The following is an 18,845-nucleotide window of genomic DNA, read 5'->3' as shown; positions in this document are numbered from 1 at the left end:
ATGACAAAGGGTTGTCTAAATAAATAAAATAGGTTATGTCATAATTCACTAATTTATTCCGCGCGTTTACAACTTAAAATGATATTCATGAGTCATAAAATCGATTTCAAACATAATAATTTAAAACTAAAATATAATTTCACAGTTAACGCAATATGTGGTTGGTGAACTCTACCAATTTCAATGATTGATGGACTAATTTTAAGATTTGAAAGATTTAAGGGACTAATATATGCTGGGAATCTCTCAAAAGTGGGCCAGGTTCAAATATCTAAGCCTGGTCCAATTTCGAAAGAACTCAATTTGAGAAAAACTGGACCAAAGCTATCTAGACTAAAAAACAAACGTTAAACTGGTTTTATTTGGTTTACTCTTCCTTACATTTATTTGGAGAAAAATTTAAAATAAACCAGTTTTGTAATTTATTTAATTAGCAAAATTGATTTAATTTTTTTTTTTTTCAGTTGCTCCTCTTCGACAACGATCTAATCTCCTGATTGAACTGGTTATGTGCTATGTTCGAGTGCCGGCTTCCTCATCCCTCAACCAAATTCGTAAGCTAAGTTCAGATCCCTGCGAATTGGAGTTCGATTCAGAGCCCGATAAAGTCGATGGGTGGGCATTTTAGGGTTTCGAATCTGATAACGTCATTTGAGATCTGTTGGATGGTGGAGAGATACTGGAGGTTTGGGAAGTGGGAAGTTGGGACTGTTCCTGATTTCAAGCATTTGGTGATGTCGGTAATTGGCGGTGAATGGAGAGGCTGAAGACGACGAGAAGGTGTGGGAGCGTGACGTATTTGGCAATGAGACCCAAAATATGGGACCAACAGAGGAGACATGTGAGGTGTCCCCCTCCTATTGCATAATGAGTTGGCCATCATTAATGATGGCCAACTCATTATGCAATAGGAGGGGGACACCTCACATGTCTCCTCTGTTGGTCCCATATTTTGGGTCTCATTGCCAAATACGTCACGCTCCCACACCTTCTCGTCGTCTTCAGCCTCTCCATTCACCGCCAATTACCGACATCACCAAATGCTTGAAATCAGGAACAGTCCCAACTTCCCACTTCCATAATGAGTTGGCCATCATTAATGATGGCCAACTCATTATGCAATAGGAGGGGGACACCTCACATGTCCTCCTTGTTGGTCTCATATTTTGGGTCCTTACAGAATTTTTCTTTGGCAATTGGCACAGTCGCTAAATCAAAACACACGGCGCTACCACTCCCGTGTAATTAGTCGCACCTGACTAATGATGCGATATCGTGCGAAAACTATATTTTATAAATGAATGCAGTCTAAAATAAAACATATCATACATCTGACGACACTATAATTGTTTCCTCTACAATTTTCAGGTTGTATTTCAAGCTATCGATAGTGGAAAAAGATTAGGTGTATTATAAGTTTGCTTCTATTATGGCACTATAATAAGAAACAAAATAGTGGGGGTTCTTTCTTAAGTAGGATTATTTCAAATCCCGTGAAATTTGTAAACATTTTTTGTCAATTTCGACTCAGTTTCAACCAACCAGCTAAAACTGAGTTGAAATTGGCGAACATTTTCGAAATATGTTGATTTTTGCAAATATTTTTCTAAAGAGGTCTAAAATAAAAATTTATCCTTGAAATAATCCTACTTAAATATTTATTCACAAAAAATGACCCATTTTACGTTTATTTCAAAATTCAATCTAGACGTAGCCCATCAACAACGCTAGCTGAAAGTGGTTCGCTTTAAAAATAATAATAATAATAAAGATTTCTAATTAAACAGAATCTTCTACAAAGCCAGAAAGAAGGAGAGCCATTATTAACTAAAACATTGCAGGTGGTGTCAACCCCTGCAACTTTGTGGTGTTTCAACATTTTGACTATAGCAACTCTGTTTTATAAATGGATTGCGAACTCCATTTAAATTTAAAACTTAATTATTCATATACTAATTAAGCGAGGTTGCAAGTCCATTTAATTAAATAAAACCTTTGTTTTTTTTTAAAATTGTTCCAGTTTCAGCTCAAGCTGATAACGTGGCTGAAACTAAGTCCAAATCTGTAAATAAATATAAAGAGAGTCGATTTTTGTGAATAAATGTTTAAATGGGATGCTTTAAAAATTTGTCCTAATCCAGTCCTAATAGGATCGAGTCTTCAGAGCTGTGAACATTTCCGATATCCGATCTGATTTCTATAATTGCCACACTTAATTTGAACTCAACAAGGACGCTGATGGAAAAACTCAATCCTTGTCTCTAATTATGTTTAGATATTCAAATTAAGATTATATAATCTTGCTATCATTTTTGGGTTTTATAATAACAAAATTTGACAACAATTCAAGTTTTTACATTACAGTGTTTTTGCTTTCCTAGTGCTATAGGATTTTATCTCAGCGTAGTCTGCGCAGATACTATCATATTTGTTGGAATATTACGATGATTTTTTTAATAGAAAGGTTGCCTTGAGGGGACAATTTAATACATCTTTCTCTAGTTTATCATGTTAATTACAATTGGTTTTTCAATTCACATACCTTTCGTGCAGCATCTAAAAACCCACAAAAAAAAAGACAAATCCAATAAGAGATGTAGTTTCATTTTCCAGGTAGGAGTTTCCTTTCCCTTTTTTTTAACAGAACCAGTAAATGATTAAGACTTTCTGACCCAAAAATGAGAATATTATTGGGTTATAATTGAAGTTATAACCACACTTAAAAAAGGAGCCCACTTCTATATATCCCATTTCAAAAGGGATATTATTGTGTACTATGGTAGAAATGCCACCACATAAGAACTATTGCTTGTATAAAATAAGATAATCTCTCTATTTTGGTTCAAGTGCATGAAGACAGGCTCTTTTCTACTCAAATGAAACCAGCAATTGACAATTCTTTGCTTTAAAGGAGAACAGCCTTTATAGTCTTCATCATTGAAAGCCTGCAGCCAACTTGATAAATTGCATCAGTACAGGTTGCAAGTATTTGCACCGAAAATAGAGCATAGAAACAATAAAGTTGCAAATGGTATACAACTTTTCATATATATGACGAAAACAATAAAGTTAATGGATGAAGTAATGGAGAATTTGTTAATCCTCGAAGGCTCTTTCCGTACTTGTATCGCAGTAATCTGTCACACGTTGCAAGTTGTTACGTATTGGTATTATAATTTTCTATATATATATTTTATACGTAGCTAGATTCACGACGTATTTTTAAACAAAATTCATAATTATTATTTTTGTCAAACTAATGCAGCGGCGTAGCGCGGATCAATTTCGCTTGTTTGAAAACTAAGCCCCAAACAAGATCACCCAAAATACTCCTTTTTCTTTTGTTCCTTTAATATACATATCAATATTGTTGTGTGATGGTTGTCGTCGATGTTTGGCTCAGAAGCCTACTTAATCTGTTCCTGTTCTCCTCTCCTGTGCACCACCAAGACAAAAGGGGAACTCGCCACTGGTTCTCTCCTCAATCACTCACAAAGGGTGAAGGGATCGCACAAAGCGATGGACGGGAAAAGCTCACAGAAGGAGAGGATCGCACAAAGCTCCAGAGAGCACAAAGCTAGAGCACAAAGCTCACAGGGGTTCTTTTCACTCTCGCTGCTTCTTCCCTCCTCGAGCTACTACCAGCCCTTCGACTTAAATAGAGAAGGGGGCAGCCGACACAGGAGAGAAAGCCTAGGGTTTCGAATGGTAGGAGCCGACCTATAGGGATGGGAGATGGGACTCAAAGCGGCAGCCAACAGGACACAGGGATGAGAAGGGGTTGCCGACTGAGGGTTGAGTACCATCGGGTAGGAGGAGAGGTTTAGAGATGGGCTAGGGCAAATATTATGGGGAACTGGGCCTTTTGGTAACGGGCCAGATTTTGGGCCAACAAAATAGCAACAAATATACATTCATCTAGAGCAGGAGGATGAATATAGAGGAAGGATTTTTTTTCTTTTTTTACTAAATAAAGTTAACGTTTTGAGAAAAAGAATTCGAAAAAAGCCAATTTTCAAACAGATTATTATTCATTCAAGGGAGCAAAATTACATTTAGAAATTCATGCATCGTATTTGGACGTGTCAAAAGAGAATGTACTAAATTATTTCTTTCAGAATATAACAAAAATAAGTTCATGCACATGGATCCATGTTTTGTTATTATCATCATCCATGCACATAGGCCAGCCTTCAGCTATATATAAACACCTGTGCTCAAATAGCTTTGCGCCTCGTTAGATGCTTAATTTCTATTGCAAATTAGATGTAGGAAAGTCTTATTCGATAGGCTTTTATTTATTTATTTATTTTTAATTGTTTTTTGATTCACATATCAGTTCCAAACCTTTCTTTCCTCTCACTCTCCTTCTCAAACATTTCCTCTGTTTTTTTCCCCCTTGATCTGGTTCAGAATCTCTAACCATCAATCTGGTTCTACTCTCACAAAACTTTCCCAAGGGGTTTTGGCATTTGTCGCGCTTTTCCATCGCGACGGTAGACTGTAAAATTGGCGAGCAAGTCGAGAATATGGAAGAATCAGAAACCCTCATCAAGGGTTCAGCTGATTCTTCTAATAAATTGACGGGCCTCTCGATTGAGAGCTCGTCAGAAAGTTCGTGGAACATCTATCTTGAAGGATGGGCTATGAGTCCCACTCCCTCGATCACGAGGCCACTGCGCGCTGAACCTCGACATAATGATCAGAGTGAACCAGGTACGTAGGTTTTTTTTACATGGACAAAGTTATTTGTAATGTATAAATCTTCATACGAGAGAAAATGTTGGGATTGAACTGTCCTGTTTTCTGTCAGAGACGACGCGTCCTCTGTATGTTGGGTATTTCGAGGGAGTGGGTCAGGAGCCAGGAATGTGGAGGAGGAATGGGAGGAAGCGGAAGCTGAGGATTTGGTTCCAAGAACAGAGGAGAACTGAGGGGCTAGAGGAAATTTGGTTGGTGGTGGAAACGATACATCTCGGTTCCAAAATAAGGTAAACTTATATCATTAATGCCTCAGGGACCCAAATAGGGGACCCAAGACATGAGACATGTGAGGTGTCACCATTCGGTTGCATGATGCACTGTTCATGAAAAGTAAAACAGTGCATCATGCAACCGGATGGTGACACCTCACATGTCCCATGTCTTCGGTCCCCTATTTGGGTCACTGTGGCAACACCCAAATATGATGCTTCAAGAAGTTATTTCCGTTTAACATGAGTTTATCCTTCTGCTTTTATAAAAAAAAAAAAAAACCCCGAATCAACTGCACGCAAAGAAGAAAAGCATTTGCAGTGTGTAATTCTACTTGAGTTCCAGAGACAAAATAATATATATAGTTTTCGATTGGTTTATTACACTTCAAGAAAGAATGGAAGGTCTGAACTTGGCCTACTAAAAACCGCAGGGAGACGTGGGTCTCTCGACGACGCGCCTAATATCTCCTAAAACCTGGGAATATATACCGCTGGAATCAAGACTTGAACCCGCTGACGTCGGTATTGAAACTCTATTATGAGACTTGTTGCAGTTTGGTTTCTAAGCATCAGGACTTTTACATTTATGAGTTCATGAATCTTATATTGCTTGGAGATTATGGTTATCTTTGGCATCCTGGAGTACCTGGCGTACGTGTGAGCAGAGCTTTCTTCTTTTTTAAATATTATTTATTTGTAGTTTCGGGATGAAGATTTATAAGGGAGAATAAAGACAGAGATATTATTAATTTGTATTCTTTTTGTCTTATTTTTAAATATGTTCAGTGAGACGGTACTATTGTAAGGATGATGGTATTATTTATAAAAAATCTGTAGTTTTTATGTCTTCTTTGTTACAATGCCAATTTAATTCCACTATGCGAAGTAATAGCTAGAAATATAAGTTAAACTAATTAAACAGATATATCAATTTCATTGAGAAAGCAGCAAAAAAAAATTTCGAAAAAAGTGGGCTTCAGTTATTACTTAAAAAGGGAAATTTCGAAAAAAGTGGGCTTTGGTTACTCAAATGGACAAAACACTAACTTGGGTTTTTATGCTAAAACACTTTATAAAAATTGGGGTTCAGAAATAAGTGGGCTTCGCTAAATGGGGATTCCCACCTATAAGCTGGGCTTCGGGTTACCAATAAATGAGGCGCATTTCGATAAATAAATGGAGGGTTTTGGATTTACACAAACTAAAAAATTGACAGTTAATAGACACAAGATGTGAAGAAACCTCAAAAATAAAAAAAAGGGGGTCATTAAAATGGGGTGGGGGGAAAAGAAAAAGTCAAACTTTGAGGTTTACTGAGGTAGGGGTTTGGGTTTGATGATGTTTGCGGTGGCATGGCCTTCGATAAGTTCGAGCTGGGCTTTCGAATACAACAGTCGGCTTAACGATGTGAACGGGACGGATCCCAGATAAATGAGAGACCCGGTTATATTTTATTGACATATCTGTGCGTTTTGGTATTGACAAAAAGTCAACTCAATTGATGGAATCATAAGAAATGAATAAAAATAGAAAAAAATAAAATAAAATCAGAGATGAGATTATTGAGAGGCGGCAAGAAAGTCCGTGAGGGAGCTTTCCGCTGGCTTACAGTATGTGCTGCAATAAATAAGTAAATAAGTTTAAGAGATACGATGATTATATGAAAACCACCTTCAAAGTCTAATTTATACAGAAATTACCTTTTTAAAGGAAGTTGCAATTTGCAATCAATCATCTTGACACATTTCCTGATAAAATTTAACTAAAATTTCCAAAATACCATTAAATACACACGTGTCAAGCATTAAGTTTGGTTAAGAAGGCATGCCACATGCTTGATACATGTATTTTTAAGGATATTTTTTGAATTTTGGTCAAAAATTCATTACATTTAGATCAAAGTAGTTGGTTGCAATTGTAACCCCCCATGAACTAGTTAATAAGTGGTGGGGGTGGGGGTGGCGTGGGGGTGGGGGCAAAGTTGAAAGGGGTTACGTGCAACACCCCCTATAGTTCAGCCGTTCAGGGGGTATGTGAAATTTACCCAAATTATTATTTTGCTAGCAATTCTTATCCAGTATTAGTTCTCGTAGCAATAACAGTTCATATTCTACTGCAAAAGGACTTTGCATATAGACGTACAACTCAACATTAACCCCAAACTTCAAGCTCATAGATAACCAAATCCAAATGCAAAGATACAAACTTAGGGGAAAAAAAGTTAAATCTCTCCGGGCATAAGAGGGAACACATGATAAAGTTAACTAAAATATATTAAAGTGACTATGCTCCTTTGTTTGAAATGTTAGGGTTGAACACACAACCCGTGCCTTTTCGGATCTTGTGCCGAAAGTAGACAAGCAGAAAATCACAGCAAATAAAAGAAAAACTTACAGAAAAGAATAATTAAACCAGAGAACACCAGATTTAACGAGGTTCGGCAAACGTTCCTACGTCCTCGGGAGCCACACCAACATGAAATTACCCCTGAAAGTTGAAAAAATAACAATAACGCAGTGTGTGATTAATCTGGGAAATATTTACAACACATGTCATCAGTACTCCACATTCTATTTATTGAGGTACTGAAGCTGTCAGCTGTAAATTATTTTCTATTTTGATCGACTCCAGCATATTAGTAAATCTAAAACAACATATCAATTCAAATTATTTTCTATTTTGATTGCCTCCAGCATATTAGTAAATCTAAAACAACACATCAATAAATATATCGATAGATTTGTTGCCTTTGTTCGGTTTATTTACCTCAACTCTCTACCGATTAAATAACTCGGGTGTCAAACTTCTGACTTTACACAAAAAGTCATTCTGTCCGCATGAGCAATGACGTATGTCACCGCGCAAACACACATAATGAATGCTTTCGAGTCACAGCACATGTATTCACTAACTCTCAAGGGAGACATGCAAATTATGGAATTAAATTAGTTCATTATTTTCAATGCCCAGCACATGTATTCAATTTTTTCTACAATCCTAATGTGCCATAAGATTTGTAAAATTAATAACGATTTTCGCTGTTAATGATTAGCACTATTTTTAAGAATAGTGTTAACTAGATATAGACGCTGTTAGTTCACAATCCACGAGCTTTTTCTTGGTAAGGTATAAAAGTAAACTTAGGATTTTAAAATAACTAAAGATGGCTTCAGATCAATATCTTGAGATTCATTTTCGCTGATTGTCAAATTTTCTTACCATAAATTGGACAAATTTTCAAAACCAACCCTTTTAGCATTTTATTTGCAAAAAACGACCTATTTTGAAAATAATTACAAAAACCGACCTGTTTTCAGCCCAGCGCTGAAAACAGGTCGGTTTTTGTAAAAAAGTCTCCGAAACATCACGGGAGTTCAACTCCCGTGAAGTTTATCGAGAAATTAAACTTCACGGGAGTTGAACTCCCGTGAAGCTTAATTTGTGCTTAAAACTCCACGGGAGTTCAACTCCCGTGGAGTTACAGTCAAACATTCCCAGAGAACCGATCTCGGTTCTCTGGGAAATTGGGACTGCAACTTCACGGGAGTTGAACTCCCGTGAAGTTGCAGTTCAAAAAAAAGCTATACTCTCTAATTGTTGTATACTCCCACTATTTGATTGTGATTACATGTAAGAATCTAGATTTTAAAATTTAATTATGAATTGTTTATGAATTTTATGAAGAAATGTGAAAAGTAGATGGGAAATTATCAATAAATGTGAAAATTAGAGGGAAAATTATCAATAAATGTGAAAAATAGAGGGAAAATTATCAATGGGGAAATTATCAATAATTTTTGTGAAATTTGTGAAGAATTAGTGTGTAATTTATCAATAATTTTGTGAAATTAGAGGGGAAATTATCAATAATTTCGAAAATTATTGTATTTAGAGTTTAGAATTTAATTGTGAATTATTTAGATTTTGTGAAGAAAAATTAGATTTTAGATTTTTGCATATGTATGATATAAATTAGATTTTAGAATTTAATTGTGAATTATTTACGAATTTTGTGAAGACGTATTAAATAATTTTGCGTATTTAGAGGTGAAATTATCAATTAATGTGGAAATTAGAGTTACTACCTAAATGTAAAAATTAGTAACAATCAATATTTATTTGGCTTTTCGTGTAATATTGATATTGAATTTTTCACTCTTCAGAGGTAACGATGAATGATCGAATTGTAATTCTCTGTTCTTATGATGGGAAGATTAATTACCTCGAGAATAATATGCCCGTTTATGAAGGAGGCACGACGAGACCGTTGTTCATAACAAAATCGTGTACTTTCGATGAGTTGGTTAATGAATTACACAAACTTACATTAACTAACTCACGTGAGTATCACCTCAGTGTGGTTTGCAATTATCCTGTTGTGGAGAACAGAACAAGTGGCATTCAAATATCAAGTGACTACGATATGGGTCTCATTCATGTCTTACACGACGAGAAGCGTTCGGTCGAATTGTTCATTGAAAAACATCAGAGAGATTTGGGCAAATCGTTGAACTACGAAGGAATGTATTCCCGCATGTTGGAGGATCCTGAAGTTGATTCTGTAGGCTTTTTATCTCCTCAACAAGATGAATGTTGGACACAATCACAATACATGAGCGGTCCTTCGTTCGTGGGCACTTCGAATGCTTTCGATACTAACACGGGAATTCAAGAAGATAATGCAAGTGTTGAATCCGAGAATGATGATGAAGAGGAGGGATTACAAATTAATAGCATGACCGTGATAGATCGTGATGACGGGGAAATCCAACACATCGACGGGGCTTATGTTAATAATGAGTATGTCGGCTTAGAGGATCCGCCGCCCGATGAACTTCAAGGAGATGAATGGATTGATAACTCCGCGATGGAAAGTGTTCCTATTGGCACTAATAGCGGTGTTGATACACAGGCCGAGGACTTCTCATTCATCAAGGGAGATCTTTACGAGAGTAAGGAGAAATTGATCCATGCTATTCGCACGTATTCCATTGCAAAAAATGTGAAGTTCAGGCCAACCAAAAATAATACTACAAGCTATAATGTGGTTTGTTTCTATCGCAAAGATGACGATGTCGAAGATAATAGTGGACACCACGACGGCAATGCGAGGTGTCCGTGGAAGCTTAATTCACGCTCGGGTTCAAGAGTAGGTGGGCAATTCAAAATCACGGCATACAATGGACTCCACACTTGTAGCAATCCTCGATTAGAGATGAATAACAAGAATGCGTCCTCTTCTTTTATATATCGATTGATTTTACCGCATCTGAGGGAGGATCTTGATCTAAGGCCGAAAGATATCCGTCTTTTAGTGCATAAAGCCACCAACTTGGATGTATCATATCACAAGTGTTGGAATGCTAGGAGGAAGGCGATGATAAAAATATTCGGGGATTGGGATAAATCGTATGAGATCTTACCTCATTATCTTGAAGCACTCAAAAGAGAAAATCCGGGGACTGTCTACGAAGTATCTTCGGACCCCGTTGATGGCGGAGAACGGCGGTTCACCGGTGTATTTTGGGCATTTGGGCCCTGTATTGAGGGGTTTCGATATTGCCGTCCTCTTCTTAGCATTGATGGAACTCACTTATATGGTAAATACAAAGGCGTTTTGCTTGTTGCAACCGGAGTTGACGCGGATGGCGGGTTGTTTCCTTTAGCATTCGCAGTGGTTGATGTTGAAAATACAGAGAATTGGGCTTGGTTTTTTGCATGCATTAGATATCATATCCCTAGTGTGGGGACGCGGTCGATTACATTCATATCCGATAGGATGAAAGGAATTCCAAGAGCACTCCAACGACATTTCCCGCCACCACATGCACATCGCTATTGCTTGCGACATATTAGAGACAACTTCAAGAAGAAGTATGGAAACGCTCAGGTTCAAGACTTACTTTGGCAAGCCGGTTGTGCAACAGAAAAATATGTTTATGAACAAATACGAGAGAGGATCAAGTTCACTTCACGAGCCGCACATGATTGGATCGAAACTAGTTTGGGTCCAAACAATGTTGATAAGTGGGCTTTATGTGAGGATGGCGGTCGACGGTTCTGTATGATGACTACGAACGCGTCTGAGAGCTTCAATGGCGTGCTCAAGGGAGCACGCGGCATGCCAATACAGGCACTAGTTGCTAAAACTTTTTACAGGCTTAATAAATTCTTTGTTCGACGTCGAGAACTTGGTGAAAATATGCGCTCCCAGCTAACACCGAAGGTTGATGAAATGCTAGCGGCTCGGATTGTACAAGCTCGGTCCTTTCAGGTTGTACGATACAGTTTTAATGAATGGGAGGTGCTCGAGGGAATAACCCATAGAGAAAATCGCTCTTACAAAGTCAATATGTTGGTGGATCACACTTGTACGTGCACTTGCAATGTACCGCAACTACAATTGATTCCTTGTTCACATGTTGTAGCAGCTTGCTCCGACCTACAGGGTGGTGCTCGCATTTCACATTATGAATTTGTCGACGCTTGGTATTCTGCATACAACTATCAACAAACCTACAAAGAGTGTTTTCGTCCACCATACGATAGTCGACATTGGACACAAGATGGGCCACGGATATTACCTCCACTGTATAAAAGATCGGCGGGGCGCCCTCGTTCCGTGCGTATTAGAAATAGTATGGATGACGGACGTGAAGGAGCTAGGAGGAGAAATAAGTGCAGTAGATGTGATCAACCGGGTCACAACAAAAATAGGTGTCCAGTTAGTATTAGGCGTTGATTTGTATTATGTATCGTTTTGCACTATGTCATTCGTAGTTGTTATCTTTGAAGCGTATGATACTCGTTATTTGTAATATGTTCTGTATGCAACTCCGTTCATTTCACCCATGCATTTGTATTATGTAGCGTTTTGCACTATGTCAGAACCAATTTGTAATATGCTATGTATGATACTGTGTTCATTGCACTTTGTATATATGCTCATATTTTAATCACAGGTCTATTCATTATGGATCCGGGACCGGAGAATCCCGACGTTTTGTACCTTCAGGCGAGTCATTGTTCAGACCATATTGGTTCGGGAGAGGTAATACGAATAAATTAGATATATATTTCTTCGATTAATGTAATTTTTTAATGAATATACTTAAAACTGATTCCCGTGAAGTTGCAGTCAAAAAATTCCCGAAGAACCGAGCTCGGTTCGCTGGAAATTTTCGACTGTAACTCCACGGGAGTTGAACTCCCGTGGAGTTTTAAGCAAAATTAAGCTTCACGGGAGCTCCCGTGAAGTTTAATTTCTCGATAAACTTCACGGGAGTTGAACTCCCGTGATGTTTCGGAGACTTTTTTACAAAAACCGACCTGTTTTCAGCGCTGGGCTGAAAACAGGTCGGTTTTTGTAATTATTTTCAAAATAGGTCGTTTTTTGCAAATAAAATGCTAAAAGGGTTGGTTTTGAAAATTTGTCCACCATAAATTAGCTCTATTCTCAAAATGCATTTGTAGCATCTGGTCCTATTCTTTCCTTTCAAATTGTTAGTATAAATATACATGTGTCTCTGTCAATCCTGGTGAAACTTATTTGAGTTTTGGTCAAGTTGATACCTCTGTTTATAATTTTTATAGTATGGGAGAAACAGGAGCTCTCCTTGAGGAATCAACTGGCCCATCCAAGGAACTAATATTCCTCGCAATGGAGAGCCTATTAAAATGTCCGTGGAACATCTATCTTGAGCTTGGTGCTGCTTGGGGTTAATAAAATTTTATTTTTCTTTATATTTATATTTTTGCTAAGGGTTAAATAATTGTGACGAACTTTAGTAAGTATCAACTTACTAAACATAATAAGGGTTAAAAATTACAAACATAATTATAATTTACATTTGACTATAAGGATTTTACTTGCTAACTCTTCCCCGATTAATTCTTAGAGCTGCAATCCCACCTCCCACTGTCTCAAGCACAAGAACCTCAACTGCCCTTTTCACCTCAACACAATGATTGAAGTCAATCATGTATGTTGATATTTGTAAAAAATCGAGAAAAAAAACTCTTCGTTTGTATGTCATATTTTCATTTCGGAGAAATGATGACACTTAACTCCTAATTTTTCTTTCTTTTTATTAGAAAGAAAACATTCTTGGAATGTTGAGCATTTCAGGAAAGTGGGTTAGGATCGAAAAACATGGAGGAAAAGGGAGAGGAAGCAGCCCCCAAGGATTTGGTTGCGAAAACAAAGGATAACAGAGGACTTGGAGAACATATGTTTTTGACGTGAATGTAGGCATCAAAAAATGCTTATAGATATCCAAATACAGCTCAAGACTAAGAAAAGAACAATGTGCATACCCGTGACAAAGTACACTGACGCGTGTTTACATAGCAACAAATACTGACGCGCATGGGTGCAGCAGCATATGGTGACGCGCATAGGCGCGACAGCTGATGGTGACGCGCCACGGCGCGGCGGCGTATTGTGACGCGTGTATGCGCGACAGGTATGGTGACGCGCAAACGACAGAGTAATCTCCTATGGGCTTGCTGACGGTTTTTAGCATCTTTTGAGAGTCCACGTGGTGGCATAACAGAAGAAGAACGTGTGCTAATGTGGAGGGATGGTTATAGACCGAGAAAAGTGGCACTTCGTGGACCTAAAGTCGTGGGAGAACAGTTGCAAAGGTGGTTGAACGTGGCTAAAACTGCCTCTTCAGCTGCGCCAACTTACACTGACGCGCTAATGGCCGCGACAGTGAAGACTGACGCGCCCAAAGAGAGTGTGACTGATCAAATATTTTGTTTCCATTTCCACAGTTATAGACCCCTATCCTTATAAATACCTACCTATACACGAAACCAAAGGGAGGAGAGTAGAATTAGAGCATAGAGGCTTGAGCTTTTGGCAATTTTGAGCAAGAGAGAGAGTCTTCATCTTTCAAAAACACTTTTAAGAAGCTTTTGATGATTCCTAGAAATCTAAGCTCAGACTTGATCTTTGGAAGAGTGAACATCTTACATCGATAAGATATTCGCTTAAAGTTCTTATTTCGATAAACGAAAAAGAACATTCGAAAGCCTTCACGGTTCAATCAGAATCTTGTGAATCGGTGGTCAACGGGCTAACGCACCCCGGCACAAGCGAAGATCCCACAAAAGCAGGAGTTGACAAACGATTCTTGTGTTATTTTCTAGAGAGTTGTAATTTTCTTATTTTGTTGTGTAATTCATTGTAAGCGATTGAAGTTTTAATGGATTCCATTTCAAAATCAACTTTCGACGAAAACAGTGAAGTTGATAGAACTTGAGGTGTGGCCATGAGGAGCTCATCTCGTACTACCTCAAACAAAAGTTACTCAACCTTCCCTTTCATCACTCCACACGATTGAAGAGCTCAAGTAAGTTAGAAAGCAGTGAGGATAAATTGAGACAAGACAGAATGGTTCCAAGAACAAACGAAAACAGGGGAGGAAATATGTTTTTTAAAATGAAAATTTGGATATATTATGCAGCTGCTAGATATCAAAGATGCATCTGCCGATCACTTTAATATGATCAAATTGCTCTATGCATCCTGCAGTATCTCTATGTAATTTTTACCTTTATTTTCCACTTTGGTTAGAGGTTTTAAGGAAGAGCAAAGACAAGTCTATTATCTTCTTTTAGCTGTTTTCACTAGGAATGTTATTTTCTAGTTGGATGATCAATTGATAGATGATTGTATGAATGCATATATTATTAAGGGATTATGTAATTTTGAATACATTCTCTGTTACTACTTCAATCTATAGATGTTACTGTTTTTAATTTTTTATGCCTTGGACTGCAAAAAACAAGTTATTTTATTAATTGCAAGGTCCATTCTTTTGCTCGATCCTCTTAAAATTGGTAAGATGAATAAGATTTGACTGGCAACATGGTTTTTGACAAATTTGACGAAAATTAGCTGCTTGAAAAGGTTATAGGACATAGACTCGTTAGAACAATTAGTTCAAGCCTTAATTATATAGGTACTTATGCTCTACTTTCTCATCCTCCTTATTTATGTGAGCTGTTGATGGTTAAGATTGATAAGTTGAGAAAGCCTTTTCTGGAATTCCTCTCCTGGAATTCATAATAATTTTACAAAACTAGGCTGGTATTAGTACAAGTTGGATATCTGAAGGTCTAAAATTAAAGAGATTTAAAATATGACTTGGTTTTATTATAAACACGTAGGTTTGGTTTTATTATAAACACGTAGACAAACTTACCCATTTTTTGCTCTTCTCCACTTGATACTGCGTTAGATCTTTGTACTTATATGTCTAAGATTTTTGATTTGGTTAGCTTTATCCATTTTCTTTATACTTATTGCTTGACTAATTCAAGGGACTTTTATTGAAGACTGAACATTTCTAAATTAATGGATAATTTGGACAACGTAATGGAGAATTCAGATCCCAGGCAAAGCAAAAGGATACTGAATTTTCATAGAATCAAAATAATCAGGAAAGATATGTTCTTATTTAATGGAAGAGGAGGCAGAGTGAAAACTACCACATGGACAATTATGTTTTGTAGGAACAATTGGACATGATAATTTTTCTAGATCAGCACAAAATAAGCACTGGTCTGTAACATACATGATGCAGGAGACAGAAGATTCCACTACCTTATTCATACTAATCAATCCCCACAAATGAAAAATAGCTGATGGATCTAATACATAATGTCTCTTTAAATGCCACATGTAAATGGAAGATAAATTGAAATCTGAAACAAAAGAAATGTGGGAAATACCATTTTATTAAGCTTTGCTTCCAGAATCCATAATGGTGCTGCAAACAGCTAATGTATTGCTCCCCTTAGCCCACTGGATAATCTTTGATTCTCTACCCTTCAGACAGAAAAGCTGCTCATTTTAATCCCAAAAACAAGAATATGTACCTATATAATTTCACTTGTCAATAATAAATGAAGCAAATTATCATTACAAAGTTAAAAAAAAAAACTATGATTTGACTTTTAGTTAGAATTGACTTTATAATATTGAACCTTTGAAGGTTCTCCCATTACGACATGAACTTGTCGCTCATAAATGAAAGCTAGACCTTTTACGATCACATATTTTAAACAACCTGATGTGGCTATCTAATAGTTAGAGAACAGTATCTATGTTCTCCTAATAATTGAACCTTCTTATGCCCTACAATCTACTGTATTTTAAGTATACCACTTAAGTCCCCGAACATTAGACAAGTCTACCCTCACCTAACACTGCTAGTGAATAATATCCAGTATATCCCTGTTTGGGAGTTGAGAATGAGAGGAGAGGGGACTAGAAGAGATGGGAGGGGACTGAGGCCCCTCCTCCCCTTCCCGGGTAACCAAATTACATTGATAGGGCCTGAATGGGGGTAAAAAGAAAAGCAATTCCCAGACAGAGTGAAATGTTTACCATCGTCCCCCGCAGGTGACTTAGTAGTTGGGACTCAGGGCTTGGCTCCCTAGGCCAATGGTCGATCCGTGTCTATGGCATTGCCTATACCCAATTTCTAATTACTAGGTATTGCATCACATGTGCTATCCACCTCGGCTTGGACTGTGAAGGAGGGCCCCGGGCTTCGGGGTTTACTTGGCTTGTACTATCAGGCTTGGAATGTTGGGCCTGGGTTATGGGACCTTCCTCGGAAACCCCACAGGCGAGCACTTCAGGGTTCCGGGCAAGGAGTATAAGCCGTGAGCCCCCTTGTGGTTCCCATAATTGGCCGAGTTGAGGGTTCGAACTCGAGGTTTCTCCCTGATACCTGAGAGTCCTAGCTAAGGTTCCTTGCACCAGAGAAAAAATAAATACCATCCAAATTTATATTAAGGATTATTCGTTACTTAGTCCTACAAACTATTCTAATTAAAAGTACCCAACCGCTCCTCCTCCTCTTTTAAAACCCCCGCGGAGATAAAACGCGCATGCGAAAACCGCCATGCTCCACAAAGGAATTATAACAAACACTTGGCGTGCAGCATACAGAACAAAAAAATCAGCAGCGAACACTTCCATCATAACAATCCAACCGCTATTCAACCAAGCATACACCGACCCAAAAACAAACCTAGAATCAGCGATATCTCACAAAAACCCACAAAACCCAGATGTCCAGATTCTCAAAAACTTACCCGAAGAGGCGAGGTGGGCTCCGAAGCATCAGAGAGATTGAGACTGAGACGATGAGAGCATCCCGCGCTTCTCAAAAACTTTCTAGAAGAGATTAAGAATCGAGGGGTATTTATCCAATTTCGGTGTTTTTGGGGGGCGTGTTACGAATGTCAAGACGTTAAATTGTTAATGATGAATTTGACAGAGAGAGCTTGTGCGAAGGCAAATATACATAGAACTCTTTATGAAATAGAAGGACTAATTTGAAATTTGTAAGGATTCGGAGACATATATGCTAAAAATCCGTTAATGCACTTTAGCCCTTCGTGTTACCTTGTTTACATCCAACAGCCCCTTTCTTAGAGGTCGGTTACTTAAATGATATCTACTCTCTCTTTCATCGTCTCCCGTCGATTCTCTAGAGGTTCAGCTCAACTCAATCCGAGGTAACTTCTCTCCAGATTTGACATTTTTTTCTCGATTTTCCCAATCATATTCTCTTTAATTTTCTTGTGCCTTTTTTTTGTTGAAGAATCAAGATCGCCTTTTTTCTAATCGACCAGCCCCATTTTCTCTAGATCTCACCCGTCGCTTGTGCCAGATCTACGAAATTTTCATGGTAAGATTTTTCATTTTTTTTTTGTATTCTCATGGCGTATTTTATTCAGCAATTAATTCACATTACCATTAAGAATAACCTGTGTTTAGCTATGTTTTAGGTTTAAATAGGGCGGAGAAAAGATTAATCTAGGTTTGGATAAAGAGATCTATGTCTTGTTCGCTTCACAAGCACCTGTAACCTCCCCTTAGCACAGTAATTTCTAGTATTTTTCTGCGAAGATGATGGATACATAACGTTTGAGTTAAAAACACTCCATTGTGGGTCATGCTTGGAGATTAGTGTTTTGACATTTTAAGTGGAAGATTGTAACAAGTCGTATTGCGCACTTTTGGGGAAGCGTGATCGGCTTGTTAGATATATCTGGTGTTGATGGCATTTGATATCGGTCGCAAACCGAACTATTTGGTTTCCTGGAGGTTCCTGGTGTTAGTGGAGTGTTCAGATAGTAGATGGGTGCATGAAACATAAGCAATATCGTTAACGAATGCAGTTATTGATTCGTCTTCTCTGTATATTAAGTCGAAAATGAAAATTTTGTTAAGCCAGTTGCTAATCAGAACAGAACGTATGTTGGTTTGATCCAAGCAAAGAATTGAATCATGGTCTTTGAGGATACCCGGCCTTGCTGTTTCTTCTTAGTCCCAGAACGTAGTGCATCAAAGGAGAATTTGTTGTCCTCCTGCTTTAGATCATGAAACAGAACTGATGGAAAGATTCTTTATTTCAAGAGATGATGTGATAATTTCAGCTGATCATTGCAATGAGAATGTAGTTTGAGTATAGGAGCGTAGTTTAGTGATTATATTTAGGCAGGATTGTAGGATTGCAGAAATTCAGGAACATGCTTCTATGATCTTAAAGTTCGCCGCATTATTCATTACCCTTTCAGAATGCTGAAACAATTTTGTTTCTTTCTTTTCTATCCAGGGTTCTTCTCCTTCTGTGAAGAACATTCTTCTACTGGATTCTGAAGGAAAGCGTGTGGCTGTTAAATATTTCTCAGATGACTGGCCCACTCATAGTGCAAAGTTGGGATTCGAGAGATCTGTGTTTATTAAAACCCTGAAGACCAATGCTCGTTCAGAAGGTGATATGCAGAAGTTTTAGCTTGGAGCATGACTAGCTATCTTTATCTGGCTGTATATCATAT

At 37.8% G+C, this 18,845-nt stretch overlaps 3 protein-coding genes across 5 annotated transcripts in view; all 3 read left to right on the top strand.

The window, feature by feature from the left end:
• LOC109838153 lies at positions 4,530-5,637 on the top strand. Its single transcript, XM_020406618.1, has 3 exons — positions 4,530-4,716; positions 4,814-4,991; positions 5,408-5,637. The coding sequence occupies exons 1-3, from the start codon at positions 4,530-4,532 to the stop codon at positions 5,436-5,438; spliced, it is 396 nt and encodes a 131-aa protein (XP_020262207.1). The 3' UTR covers positions 5,439-5,637.
• Positions 9,148-12,699, top strand: LOC109838151. Its single transcript, XM_020406617.1, has 2 exons — positions 9,148-11,465; positions 12,570-12,699. Exons 1-2 carry the CDS (start codon positions 9,148-9,150, stop codon positions 12,697-12,699), a joined length of 2,448 nt encoding a protein of 815 aa, XP_020262206.1.
• LOC109836534 (coatomer subunit zeta-2-like) overlaps positions 17,413-18,845 on the top strand; it is a 3,465-nt gene continuing 2,032 nt past the window's right edge. Inside the window, exons 1-3 of one of the 3 annotated variants that reach the window (XM_020404446.1) lie at positions 17,413-17,519; positions 17,606-17,692; positions 18,623-18,782. In XM_020404446.1, coding sequence (XP_020260035.1) covers positions 17,690-17,692; positions 18,623-18,782 — 163 coding nt within the window. In that variant the 5' untranslated portion in view covers positions 17,413-17,519; positions 17,606-17,689. The remainder of the gene's footprint in view (positions 17,520-17,605; positions 17,693-18,622; positions 18,783-18,845) is intronic. The other 2 variants (XM_020404447.1, XM_020404448.1) reach the window with 2 other exon arrangements.

Source organism: Asparagus officinalis, chromosome 4 (genome assembly GCF_001876935.1).
Source record: "Asparagus officinalis chromosome 4, Aspof.V1, whole genome shotgun sequence".
NCBI classification, from domain to species: domain Eukaryota; kingdom Viridiplantae; phylum Streptophyta; class Magnoliopsida; order Asparagales; family Asparagaceae; genus Asparagus; species Asparagus officinalis.
The sequence above is the reverse complement of the archived record's forward strand: the minus strand, read 5'-3'. Positions and strand labels throughout refer to the sequence as shown.